At 45.3% G+C, this 13,662-nt stretch overlaps 1 protein-coding gene across 3 annotated transcripts; it reads left to right on the top strand.

The window, feature by feature from the left end:
* Positions 1-537: 537 nt before the first annotated feature.
* Jagn1 (jagunal vesicle mediated transporter 1) lies at positions 538-5,820 on the top strand. Of its 3 annotated transcripts, none has more exons than XM_034511896.2 (2): positions 538-773; positions 4,880-5,820. In XM_034511896.2, the coding sequence occupies exons 1-2, from the start codon at positions 685-687 to the stop codon at positions 5,340-5,342; spliced, it is 552 nt and encodes a 183-aa protein (XP_034367787.1). In that variant the 5' UTR covers positions 538-684; the 3' UTR covers positions 5,343-5,820. The 3 variants fall into 3 exon arrangements, with proteins under 3 accessions (XP_034367787.1, XP_076796377.1, XP_034367788.1); XM_076940262.1 differs by having other exon boundaries at positions 559-639; XM_034511897.2 differs by having other exon boundaries at positions 574-780.
* Positions 5,821-13,662: the final 7,842 nt, after the last annotated feature.

Raw genomic sequence — 13,662 nt, forward strand, 5'->3', positions numbered from 1 at the left:
GTTGTGTGGAGCTTCAGGAAGTCTGGCAACAAGCCACTGAGCAATTGGTATAAGATGCCAAGTCTAGCTAGGCATGGCTTAAAACCATAATCACGCCTTGAGAGATTGAAGCAAAAAGACTGTCAAGAGTTCGAGGCTAGCATGAGGCACATGAAACCCTTTCTCAAGAATAAAAACTTAGGGTCTGGGCCAGCCGTTAAGAGCCCAATAGATCTAGGTTCAAATCCCAACACTCACATAATAGCTAACAAGTCTACCCTACGTCCTCTTCCAGCCTCTGCGGGCACAAAAATCACATGGTGGTGCACATACAGCCAGACAAAACACCCATACACAAGTAATCTTTAAAATGCTTTCTAATGAAGTTAAAATGGGTTTACTAAGGGCTTGGTCGCTTGGCATTAGCGGCCTGGGGTTCGGTTCTGCACAATGTCGTCTCTGGTCAGGCTGCGAGCTATTTCTAGGGACTAAGTTAATTGCTCTACTCCGGGAGACACAAGACCAAGAACGCATGCGCGAAGATGAAACCACAGAGTCAGTCCTCTCGGGATAGAGAGACCGGAAGTTCTCCCGGAGCTACACGCCGTGTAGTGGAAGCCGGGCCGAGGCAGGAAAGGGGTTCGCTGGGTGCTTGGCTGGGTGAGTGAGCCAGAGGGTAGACGTTAGGAGCCTTGGTTCTGCACGATGGCGTCTCGGGCAGGCCCGCGAGCGGCCGGCACGGACGGCAGCGACTTTCAGCACCGGGAGCGCGTCGCTGTGCACTACCAGATGAGGTACGAGGTGAGCCAGGCGTACCGAGGCCTTTCCTGGCGGAGCCTGTAGGTCCTGGGAAGCGACGCCGGTGGTCCTCACGCTGTCGCTCCACCCCCGCCCCCAGTTGCCGTGCACCCGCCAGGTCCCTTGCTCCAGCGAACTCTGTTCTGTTTCCAGGCCGGGGAAGCCCCGTGGCCCGCTTTGGGCCACTTTGTGCTTTGAGGGGGATCCAGCCTGCCCAGGCACATGGTTCGGTGTTGGCCCCTCTGGGTGACGTTAGGAACGTCACTTTTCTTTTTCAAGTCGAGGTCCCACAGTAGAGTTCAGGCTGGCTTCGAACTCACAGCCTTCCCCTTAGCCTCCTGAGTGCTGCTGGGTTTTCAGGAATGCACTTGGCCCGAAAACTACTTAACATTTTTAAAGAAGATTTTTATTTTTAATTTCGTGCGCGCGCGCTTGCGTCTGTCTCTGTCTCTGTCTCTGTCTCTCTCTCTCTCTCTCTCTCTCTCTCTCTCTCTCTCTCTCTCTCTCTCCACATGAGAGCAACTGCTCACAGAATCCAGTAGAGGGTGTTGGAGCTGGAGTTACACATAGAATTTTGAGTCCACCAGATGTTGGTGCTGAGAACCAAACCCAGAAGGATGACAAGCCATCTTTCTAACCCAGCTCCGAAGTGAGTTTGTAAGCTAGAGTCTTGGTATGTGGTCCAAACCCGCCTTCACAGCAGCAAGTCCTCTTTAATCACCGAGCCTTCTCTTCAGCCCCCCACTCAGGTCACTGGAGTCTCAGTTTTCACATCTTCAGAGGGAGAAAATCTCATATCTTTTAGGTTTTGGTGAGGAATTAGCAAGTCATTTGTGTAAACGCACACCATGGAGATTACCACACGGTAGCTGCTAAACATTGGACTGTCTGAATGTGGATGGTAAGAGGTGGCCTTGGCCAACCTGAGGTTTAGGAATATGTCCATATAAGGAGGTTTTTCTACGTTCCTTTATATGTTTGATAAATCCTTATTGGCTATCTATCCATCCTGAGGCAAAAACAGACCTGATATTGGTTTCATGTTATACTTTCAATAAAGTTTTTTTTTTTAAAAAGAAAAAAAGCACTAGAAGAACCAGGAATGTTAGTCACACACATTGTCTCTTCAGAGGGAGAGATGTATAATCTGTTTCCTGGTAACTTTTGCACTGTGTGGAGCAGACCATACCAGATTCTCCCCTAGACCCTTATCGGGAGTTTGTCGATCTATAGACTCCTTCTTTCTTTCCCTCACCTTCCTCCCTCCCTCCTTCCTTCTTTTCTTTATTGGTTTTTCAAGATGGGGTTTCTCTTTGTAGCCCCTGGCTTTTTTGGAACTCAGTCTATAGACCAGGCTGGCATCAAACTCAGAGACATACCTGCCTCCGCCTCCTAAGTGATAGGATTAAAGTCATGTGACACCACTGCCTGTAGACCTCGTCTTTATGGAAGATGTCACATGAAGTTTATAGAGAGTTTCATGTAGTCATGTCTTATTTTGCACATGGGATTGAATTAACTGTCTGTTGAAGGCCAGCTCTGACAGTTGTGTTCAGTGATCCAAGGTGGGGACGTGGGGTTGGCAGTGATGCAGTGCAGGCCCACACACTCACACACTTGGTGGATGAAGCAATCTCCAACAACTTTACATATATACGTGCACATACATACATTTGGTAGATGAAGCAAAGCTCCAACAACTCTCACTCACAGCTATATATCCTTATATATCCCAGCAGATCTCTCAAGCAGCACAAGAGTCACAATATGGTTCCATTCTGTTTTTCTTTAAGTGAACGATTACAATGAGTATACATTTTTTTTTTTTTAAAAAGTTCCCCAATACTCTCACATGATCAAATCTTTTACATATTATGGGTGAAAAAAAACCCAAATTATTTCCAATAATCCATGTGTATTAGTAACTAAGCAATTTGTTATAGATTAACAAAAGTGCAAGCCAGCAATTTTCTCAGCCAGCTTCTCTTACTGGCAGGTGGCAGTTTGTGTTTACAAAGAAAGGATCAATTATTTTATTATTTATATTAAAAAATAATCTTATAAAAATCTTAAAAGAATCATAAATCTAAAATCTATATAGGAAACAATCAGTCATTTCTACTTTAAATCCTCAGAGTGTATATCTATTCATTAACAAATTTTTTATTAAATAATATCAGGAAGCTGAGGGCAAAAATGAGTATAAAAAATTAATCATCTTGATCACCAACCCAGCTTCAGCAGTAGAGGCAGGACAGCCAGAGCTGGCCAGGCTGTCATTGTTCTAGTTTCCTGACCTTAAAAAACAACCCTCGCTCAAGATTTAAAAGTGTAACTTTCTAAGTTATTCCCAGAGATTTTCTACATCACAGCCACTAACCTAACTGTCCTAACAATCTGTATCTCCACATTCTTTCTAAGGGTGGTGGACGTTACTCGCGTCTCCATCTCCTTTCTGAGGGTGGTGGATGGATCATTAATTTGCTCCAGTAGCAAATTAAAATGCCTGCTTGGAAAAGATCAGTCACTGTTTGTAAGAGCCAAGGACACTCACTGCCCAGTGGGGGGCTGGAACCTCCTTTGAGTTTCTAAACAATTTATACATTAGGGTGACATGGTGACTCTGAGGACAAGCAGAGAGATGCTCCATAACAGCATGAGGTCCTCAGGACACACAGTCCCAGGGCTCTTCCTCTCTGAGGCACACATCGTGGGTGTGCTCACCAGTGGGCCATATTCTGTTAGTTCTAAAGCCGTTTGCTGTTCATCTTTGCACAGGCCTCATAGTTATCACCAGGAACATTTTCACCAAATCATGCTGTGCCTAAATATGCCTAAAAGCCTGCTTAGGGTCAGACTCCTGAAGTTTGAGATACCACCAGATACTGAGTTGTTAGCTCATGAAGATTATTAACTGTACTGGGGGTGGGGATTGAAGAGATAACTCCCTCCCCTGCAATGGCTCAACTATAGGAGTAATTGCTGTTCTGTCAGAGGGCCTAAATTCAGTTCCTAGCACTCAGATCAGAAGGCTCACAATCACAAACATCTGTAACTCCGATTCCAGGGTTTCTGATGGCTCCTACTGACCTCCAACAGCATAGGCATGGATGTGGTGCACACATACACGTAAGATAAAATTTTTAAAAGAAAAAGCCAGACTGGATCCTACCTTGAAGGAGCTTGAATGCCAGAGTGATTTTTTATTTTTTTATCTTTTTGTCTTGCTTCCCACATTTCCTAAGATGAATTTATTTTTTCCTTAAATCCATTGAATTTTTCAGCTGGTTCTTCACCTCTCTGTACAGAAGGATGACAAGCTCTTTGGACCCTTCTCTCTCAACTTTAGGCCCCTTTCTACTTGGGACTTCGTAAGCCAAGGTCTCGTTTTCGTGCGTACCTAGAGGAGAAACCTTGCCCTTGAGACTGAAAAGGGTCCGATTGAGGCCTGAGGGAATTAAGACTAAGAGAGACATGCTTCCTTCACATGACAACTGTAGCTGGAGAAATATGGGGAGCCTTTGTTTCTGTGATGCAGAGCTATCATTTTACCCACAGCTCAGAATTCTTGTCATGGCTTGGTGAGATAGTGTCTTGTTTTGTGGTCCAGTCCAGCCTCGGCCTCCCAATTTGGACTCTCCAGCCTCGGCCTCCCAGGCGCTGCTCTTCAGTCTTGAAGAGTACTCAAATAGTGTTTGCCGTTACCGCCTCTCCCGTGTGTCTTGCCACTTGATTTCTTGATACACAAGTACATAAACCCTTATGCCTTTATGCCTGCATCTTTTTGCCTCTGCATAGAATGCTCACCTCCACTCATCTCGAACGTAGGCTGAAATAGCTTTCTCGTCTACACAGATAGCCTTCTCTGGTATTCCATCTTATGCTACATTGATTACTCCCTAGGATATCCTGGGCATATGTGTATTTACTTGAGCTTTACACTTCATTTTCTAATTACTTTCTTCTCCATCCCTTGTACCCCACCTGTCAGAGGCTGTGTCAGTCACATTGTATCCGTGTGTCCTATACTCATGCCTGGAATACAGTTGGTGGTCAGAGCACTTTGAATGAAAATTGCTTCTCCCTTTGCTCTGCCTTACAGTGTGACACTCAAGTATGAAATCAAGAAGCTGATCTACGTGCATCTTGTCATATGGCTGCTGTTGGTTGCCAAGATGAGCGTGGGGCACCTGAGGCTCTTGTCACATGATCAGGTGGCCATGCCCTATCAATGGGAATATCCATATTTGTTGAGCATTGTGCCCTCTGTCTTGGGCCTTCTCTCCTTCCCTCGAAACAACATTAGTTACCTGGTGCTCTCCATGATCAGCATGGGGCTCTTCTCCATTGCTCCCCTCATTTATGGCAGCATGGAGATGTTCCCCGCGGCACAGCAGCTCTACCGCCATGGCAAGGCCTATCGATTCCTGTTTGGTTTCTCTGCTGTCTCTGTCATGTACCTGGTGTTGATACTGGCAGTCCAAGTTCATGCCTGGCAACTGTACTACAGCAAGAAACTCTTAGACTCTTGGTTCACCAGCACACAGGAGAAGAAACGGAAATGAAGCCTGTTTGATGGACACTGAGCAGCATGAAGGGGCTGTTCAGAGTCTCCATTGACTATGGCATTTGTGATGTTGGCACCTAGTGCACACTAGGCTCAAAGTTTGGCCTAGAGTTCTCTGTTACCATCTGCTGAGGTGGCAAAGCTGTAGTATTTAATTTATTCTTGACTAGCTACAGCTTCGTGACCAATGGCTGTGACACACTTTACCTGGTTGAACTTGAGGCCCTCTAGAGTTTGGGTTTTCCAGACTGAGCCTTATCCTTGCCTTCTCTTGGTTGTACTCCCCACTTCCATCTGTCACCTCTTCACCACCAATACTAGAAAAGATCGGGAATAAATCAGTATGTGAAAGTCTACTTCAATCTTTGGGTCACAGGGCAGGCAACATTTGGGAAGTTGCTCCCCTATGGGCTGTTCTGTTTACTGCAAACCATTTTAAATCAAAAGAACCTCAATAAAGTTAATACTGTCCTGTGCCTTGTGTTGGAGATTTGATTGATTTTCAGAGTTGTATGGGACTGCCTGTGGAGAAGAGAGAAGGTAAGGATCTAAGTCAGCCCTCTAGCTTTTAGGTAAGAACTACCCTGGGTGAGGAGCACTGGAGGTATGGTTCAGGGGTTAAGAGCACTGGCTGCTCTTACAGAGGACCCAGGTTTGGTCCTCAACACCCAGATGGTGGCTCAAAACCATTTGTAACTACTATCTTTGATGCCCTCTTCCTGCCTCTGGAGATACTTGATGGACATGAACTATTAAGACAAACTTGCAGACAGAATGCTCATACACAGAAAATAAGGCAATTTAGCTCTGGCTGGCCTGGAACCCTCTAAGTAGAACAGATTGAGCATAAGCTCACAGACTCCTGCCTTTGCCTGCCTATTACAGGGATTGAAAGTTTAGTCCTTTATGTGTCTAAAACTGTATAGTAGTATCCAAAATGATTTTTAAGAATCTGCTTGTAGGGGCTATATTAGTTCCTACTAGCTGACAGATAACATGAGGCAAAGGGACTTGGGTTCTTTCTCTGTTAGCTTTCTGTTCATGGTTCATTGGCGTACTTGTTAGGGGCATGTGCACAAGAAGCTGCTTACCCTGTGGAAGCCAGAAAACAAAAGAGATGTGATCCCAATATCGCCACTAGGGGCATAACACCAGCGATAGAGCTTCCACTCAGCCCCGCCTCCAAAAATGCCACAGGCTGGCCACCAATATATGGGCTTTTGGGAAAAGGAGTTTCCAGTCTTGGGGGAATGTGCAGTGAACATAACAACCTAATTGTGTGAGAGATCTACAACTGAGATAAAAGTTAACAGCCACACCTAGAATTATAACAGTAAATAGTTAAGGCAGGAAAGCTGTATGTCCCTCTGCACTTAGATTTTGTTATGCCCAGATGATACATCTGTAACTGCAGAGATCTGGCCTCCACAGATGTAATTCCTTTGTTCTGGAAATGTGTTAGGTGTATGGTCTACAGAGCCTTCTCCAGATGTATATTTTGTGTGGGGGGGGGGGGGGGAGGGAGGCGGGGTGGATGTTCAAGATGGTTTCTTTGTAGCCCTGGCTGTCCTGGAACTCAGAGATCTGCTTGCCTCTGTCTCTCAAGTGTTATGACTATAGGCATGTGCCACCATGCTTGGATCCTACTGATCATTTCAAAGATAACTTCTGCCTCAAGCCTGCTGCTGGTCCTAAGTCCAGTATTAACAGGCACACAGCTCTGGATCATTCTCCACCCCTCAAGCTTTAAGTCCTTCCCATTTTTTCCTAAGGTTTCCGGAGGGGAGGCTTCTCAGTGGTACAGTGCTTGTCTAGCATGCACTTGGGCCCTAAGTTTGATTCCCAAGCACCAAGAAACAAAAACAAACCTCTACTCTTTAATTCCTTTATTCATCTTTAAGATACCATTTAGATGGAAATTCTGGACTCTCCCATTCCTCAGTTCCAACAACAGCTTCATTTGTCTGGCTGTTTTCACTCTACTCCTTTATTATGTTGTAAGGAGACAAGGACTGGCATGGCCCAGAATGGCCTTAAACTATACAGCTGAGGATGACTTTGAACCTCTGATCCTTTCCTTCCTAAGAGCTGGGATTACAGGCATGTCCACCACACCTGGCTTGTATTACTAGTTTGTATGTCTCCCATCCCCTTGCTCAGTACTCGGCACGTTAGTGTTCACACTGAGCTTAGTGAACAAATTCACTCGTCCTTTTATGGACCAAAGTCTGTGTGTCACAGAGAACACAGCTGGACTGAAGTAGGAAGCAGCACATGGAAGGCCATGGATGAGGGAGTTTGCCATGAACTCAGCCCAGGCATACACTGCTAGTTTTTAAACAACTGAGATGCTAAAACTGGGGTGCAAATTATTAGTCAAAGAGCTAAAAACTATTTTTGGTCATTAAAATGGTGTTTTATAGACAGTCCTTGAGTACCTTGAAAACTCATGATGAAACCTGTCAACAATTTAAAAGTAGGAGTCATGGAAACATCAGTTTATGTTAGTTTTGTGCCTAAAGTTATACTTTTCTAGCCTTTTTCTAGCAATCTTTTCCTGTCCCATGGTTGTGATGTTCACAAATGAGGCCTCCTCTTGATGTAGGAAAAAGAATGCTGTTTGGGTTAGAAAATTCATCTGGAGCTGGGCAGTGGTGGGGCACGCCTTTAATCCCAGCACTTGGGAGGCAGAGGCAGGCAGATTTCTGAGTTCGAGGCCAGCCTGGTCTACAGAGTGAGTTCCAGGACAGCCAGGGCTACACAGAGAAACCCTGTCTTGAAAAACCAAAAAAAGAAAAAAAAAAAAAAAAGAAAAAGAAAATTTATCTGGGCATGATGACACATGTCTGTAACCCCAACCTTTGAAAGGCTGAGGCAGGAGGAATACTGTAAGTTTGGAATTGAAACCTATCTCAAAAACTGGTTGGTTAAAGTATGAATTAAAATATCAGCCCCTGGGCTACAACCGGCCACCTGTCGCACAGGTTGCTCTAAAGCTCCATAGGCAAAGTATGAAGGCATTCTAAAAAGTTTTCAAATTTTTAAAATTTATTTTTCTATGCATAGGTGTTTTGCCAACATGTATGTTTTTGTACCACTTGGGTACCTGGTACCTGAAAAAGCCAGAAGAGGGCATTGAATTCCCCAAGGTTGGAGTTAGAGAACCACCATGTGGGTGCTGGAACTGAACCCATATCTTCTAGAAGGAAGCCAGTGCTCTTAGCCACTGCAGCATCCCTCCAGACCCTGTGAAGGCATTTTATGGACTCAGTAACACCATATGGCTGTCACAAGTGGTGGATGCCTGATCTTTACAAGCGAGACAGGAGAGTGAAGGAGTTAGAGAGACTCTTGAGAGATGGTCTAGACCCAAGGAAGGCTTGTGTGCCTCCAGGGATGATTATTAGGCTAAGATTCTAACTAGAGATTTTACAGTCTTTGTCGGGTTTTTTTTTTTTTTTTTTTCTTCAAGACAGGGTTTCTCTGTGTAGCCCTGGCTGTCCTGGAACTCACTCTGTAGACCAGGCTGGCCTCGAACTCAGAAATCTGCCTGCCTCTGCCTCCCAAGTGCTGGAATTAAAGGCGTGCTCTTTGTCGGTTTTATTATATTTTATTGCCATACTAGAAATCAAGTAGGGCCTCATACTCATGAGGCAAGTGCTCTATCAGCTGAGCCACAGCCTTACAGTCTACCCTCCCCTCCGTGTGACACACTGTAGCTCAGATTCTCCTTAAACTCAGCAGTCCTCCAGCTTCTGTAGTGTTGGGATTGTGGGTGTTTCCACTCCCAGCTGAGCCTGTTTTTGATGAGATGCGTGGGCATTGTGGACTTTCCCATGGCTGTGAGCTGAAAGAAGTGTGAATGAACTACCCAGGACGTAGAGGTTTACACATCAAGATGCCTTTCCTTGATGAACAGTGCTGTGCTTTCCTCTCAAATTGGGAGTGTCTACCTGTTTTAGGAGTGATTTCCCTTTCCTTCTTTCTTTCTCTTCCCTCTTTTTCCCTCCTTCCTTCTGGTGGTCTTTTTGTTGTTGTTGTTTTTTGTTTTTGTTTTTGTTTTGAGACAGGGTTTCTCTGTGTAGCCCTGGCTGTCCTGGAACTCACTGTGTAGACCAGGATGGCCTCGAACTCAGAAATCTGCCTGCCTCTGCCTCCCAAGTGCTGGGATTAAAGGCGTGCGTCACCACTGCCCGGCCTGATGGTCTTTTTATAGAATCCTCCTGCTTCTGTCTCTGAAATGCTGTTGTAGGTATTTATCACCATGTCCAGCTAAGAATGATTTCTCAGAATGCTGGAAGTTGATTCCTTCTAAAAGAACATAAGGGATACTTCACATTCTTGGTTCACATTATCCTAGCTGGTCCCTGACAGCGGGCACAGAGTCAGCAGACCTTAGGAAATGGCCAGTACCTGAAGATCCTGTAGCTGCTACCCGTCCCATCCAAGTCCATGCATAGGAAAGACTGACAAGAAAAATGGCTGCCAGATCCCCCTCCTCCCCAATAGTATACTCTCACCAAGCATGCATGCTTCAGGGCTTGCCAAAACTTCCCGAGCCCCTGGCTTGGTACCCAAATAAAGGTCATTAGAGCATAAAGTCTTGGCCAGCTGCTTCAGATACCTAAGAGCACAGGATTTTATGCTAACATCCCTGCTGCCTTCACCACTGTTGCCTCCTGTTCCAGCTACCTAAGTTCTAACTCTCCCTGCTGACAGTTGCCAATCTGTCCTAGAATTATGTCCACCCAATCACTCACTGTGATAAGATCCTTTTCCTTTTCTTTGTTCTTTCCTGGTCTGGCTGCTTGGCCCCCTCTCTTCTACCCCTCCCTTCCCATGGTCTTGTGAAAACCCAGGCTGGTCTCCAACTTACTGTGTAGCCAGGGACAACTCGAGCTCTTGACCCTCCTGCCTCCGTCTCCCGAATCCTGGGATTCCAAGCTTATGCCACCACACTCCGATTTCTGATTCCTTTCCTTACTGCCAACTGTATCACGTTGCTAAATCTGGAACTTTGTGCACCATGGGATCCAGAATCCCTCTGGATTCCCACAGTGGGTTCTGGCAGGAGAAACAGAAGACACTGTGGTGTGCTCTGCCTCTCCATTTCTTTGCTGTGTGTGTTTTGGGACGAGTCTTATATTCTTCCTGAGTGTTCCCTTTAGAAAACTGATCATTAGTCTGATCACAAGGTAAAGGGAGTAAGGGGCAGACGGAGATAGTTGAGCAGGAAAGGATCTCAGCCTTTCCCAGTTTGGAACAGGCTCCAACCACAGCAAATATGTAAACCAGCAAAACAATAAAATTCAGGCTTCCTTTTGCCACTTTTTTGCTACTTATTTATTAATTGATCGACTTAACAATGTCTTGCTATGTAGCCCTAGCTGTCCTGTGACTCTATGTAGACCAGACTGGCCTTAACGTCACACTCAGAGATCTGCCTGCTTCTGCCTCTGGAGTGCTAGGACTAAAGGCACATGTCACCACTCCTGGCCTCCCTAAGTCCTTCTCTGTGGACTTCTCTTCTTGACCTTTACTTCTTGCCCCCTCCCTCTCCCTTCCCTTCCCTTTGTCTTTATCTCTTTATTGTTTCCACTTCTTTTCTGCTTCTCCTAGCACACTATAGACACTACCAGGAAACAACTAATCAAATATTTTGATCTTGAAAGTCAGGTCAGGCTTCTGGACATATATACCCAAAGGACGCTCTATCCTTCCACAAGGACATATGCTGAACTATGTTCATAGAAGCTTGATTCATAATAACCAGAAACTGGAAACAACCTAGATGTCCCTCAACCAAAGAATGGATAAAGAAAATGTGGTAAATTTACACATTGGAGTACTACTGAGCTGTTAAAAAAGAATGGCCATGAAATTAGCAAGCAAATAGATGGAACTACAAAAGGCCATCCTGAGTGAGGTAGCCTAGACCCAGAAAGGCAAACATGGTATGGACTTACTTATAAATGGATGTTAGCTGTAAGGTAAAGGATAACCATGCTACAATCCACAGACCAGGGTGCTGAGTAACAAGGAAGGCTCAAGGGGGGAGGTGCATGGATCTCCCTGAGAGGGGGAAATAGAATATGTTTTGCCAGTGGACTGGGGGTGTGGGTGGGGATGGGAACAAGAGGAATCTGGCAGGGGGTAGAGATGGAGGGAGAGAACACTGGGAGAGATGCCTGGAATTGGGGGATATTTCGGGGGTGATGTGGAGCCTAGTGTAATAGAAATTCCCTGAAATCTACGAGAGTGACCCTAGCAAAGACTCCTAGTAATGGGAGCCTGACAATATCATCCTGAACTGACCATCTTTTATAACCAGGCAAAGCTTTACAGTAGTGGGACTGGGACATCAACCCAGCCACAAAACCTTGGACCTACAATCCGTCCTGCCTGCCAGGTGTGCTGGGGTAATGGTGGCACAGAACAAGTTGGTCCAATGACTGGTCTACCTTGAGGCCTATGCCATGAGAGGAAGTCCACACCTGACACTGCCTGGATGGCTATAAACCAGAGGCTGGGCAGCCCAGAGATCCAGGACTGGAAAAAAGTCAGTGAAATTATTCCTAATGATAGTCTACTACACTCATAGATCCATGTCTAGCCCAAGTGTCATTAGAGAGGTGTCACCCAGAAACTCATTGGTGCAGATGCAGAGACACTCAGCCAAACACTAGGTGGACCCAGGAGAACTCCACAGAAGAGGGGGAGGAAGGATCATGGGAGCCAGAGGGGTCGAGGACACCACAAGAATATGGTCCACATAATCAACTAAGCAGGGCTCATAGGGGGTCATAGAGACTGAAGTGACAGTCATGGACTCTGTGTGGGTCTTAGCTAGGTCCTCTGCATATACCTCATGGTTGTGTAGCTTGGTGTTCTTGTGGGATTCCTAACAGTGGGAGTAGAGGGTGTCTCTGACTCTTTTATCTGCTCTTGAGACCCTTTCCTTCCTGCTGGGTTGCCTTGTCCAGGCTTGATATGAGGTTTTGTACCTAGTCTTATATAACTTGTTATGCTGTAGAGGGAATCTTTTGTGCAATGTATCCTGTCAATAAAAGTGCTGCTGGCTTATTAGCTTAGGCAAGAAATAGGGAGGTGGAAGTTCTGGTACAGAGAGAATTGTGGGATAGAGAAAGGTTCAGGAGATTCGCCTCGGGACTCCAAGGAGGACAGTGCATGAAAGCTGAGCAGAGGTGACCAGCCACGTGGAAAAACTTAGATTAGAATAAACAGGATATTAAGTTATGAGCTAGTCAGAGAACAGGCAAAGTTTTGGTCTAGGCATTTGTAAATATATTTAAGTCTCAGAGTCCTTATTCCAGGAGCTTGAGGCTGGAAAGAAAAACACAGCTTATAGAAAACACCATACAAAATTATGCCATGTTGGTTTTTGAAGGGAAATGGCAGAGGAGTGAATTTGGGCAAGTGAGGAGGTGAGGGATGACTGGGAGGAGTAGAGGGAGGGGAAACTGTGGTCAGGTGTAATGTATGAGAGAAAACTAAAAAATAAATAAAGGAGCCAGGCAGTGGTGGTGCATGCCTTTAATCCCAGCCCTTGGGAGGCAGAGGCAGGCAGATTTCTGAGTTTGAGGCCAGCCTGGTCGACAGAGTGAGTTCTGGGACAGCCAGGGCTACACAGAGAAACCCTGTCTTGAAAAATCAAAAAAAAAAAAAAAAAAAAAAAAAACCCAAAAAACCACCCCCACCACCAAAAAAAAAAAAAAAACAAAAAAACAAAAACAAAAAATGAAGGCATGTACTTCTCAAACCAAAAAAGAAAGTCAGATCAGAAGCTATGGGGGTCAAGTAAGACAAGGGCTGTAGACTAGAGCTCACAGGGCAAGCGTTAGAAACCCATGGTAGGGCTGCAGAGATGGCCCAGTGCATAAGAGCATTTGTTTCTCTTGCAGAGGACCAGGGTTTGATTCCTAGCACCCACATGGTGGTTCATAACCATCTATAACTCCAGTTCCAGGCATTTTGATGTCTCTTTTTGATCTCTAAGGACACCAAACACGGACACGATGCACATACATACATGTAGGTAAAACATTCATATACATTTAAAAAAAAACAAAAAACAAAAAACAAAAAAACCCCTTGGAGCTGAAGAGATGGCTCAGCGGTTAAGAGCCCTGACTTGAAGAGGAATCACCCACATGGCAGTTCACAACTGCCTGTAACTCTGCTTCCAGAGGCTCTGATACCCTCACACAGACACATGTGCAGACAAAACACCAATGCACATGAAATAAAAATATTTTTTTTTAAAAAAATGAACCTTTAAAGTAAAAAAAAAAAGTTTC

Source organism: Arvicanthis niloticus, chromosome 9 (assembly GCF_011762505.2).
Source record: "Arvicanthis niloticus isolate mArvNil1 chromosome 9, mArvNil1.pat.X, whole genome shotgun sequence".
Taxonomy (NCBI): Eukaryota; Metazoa; Chordata; class Mammalia; order Rodentia; family Muridae; genus Arvicanthis; species Arvicanthis niloticus.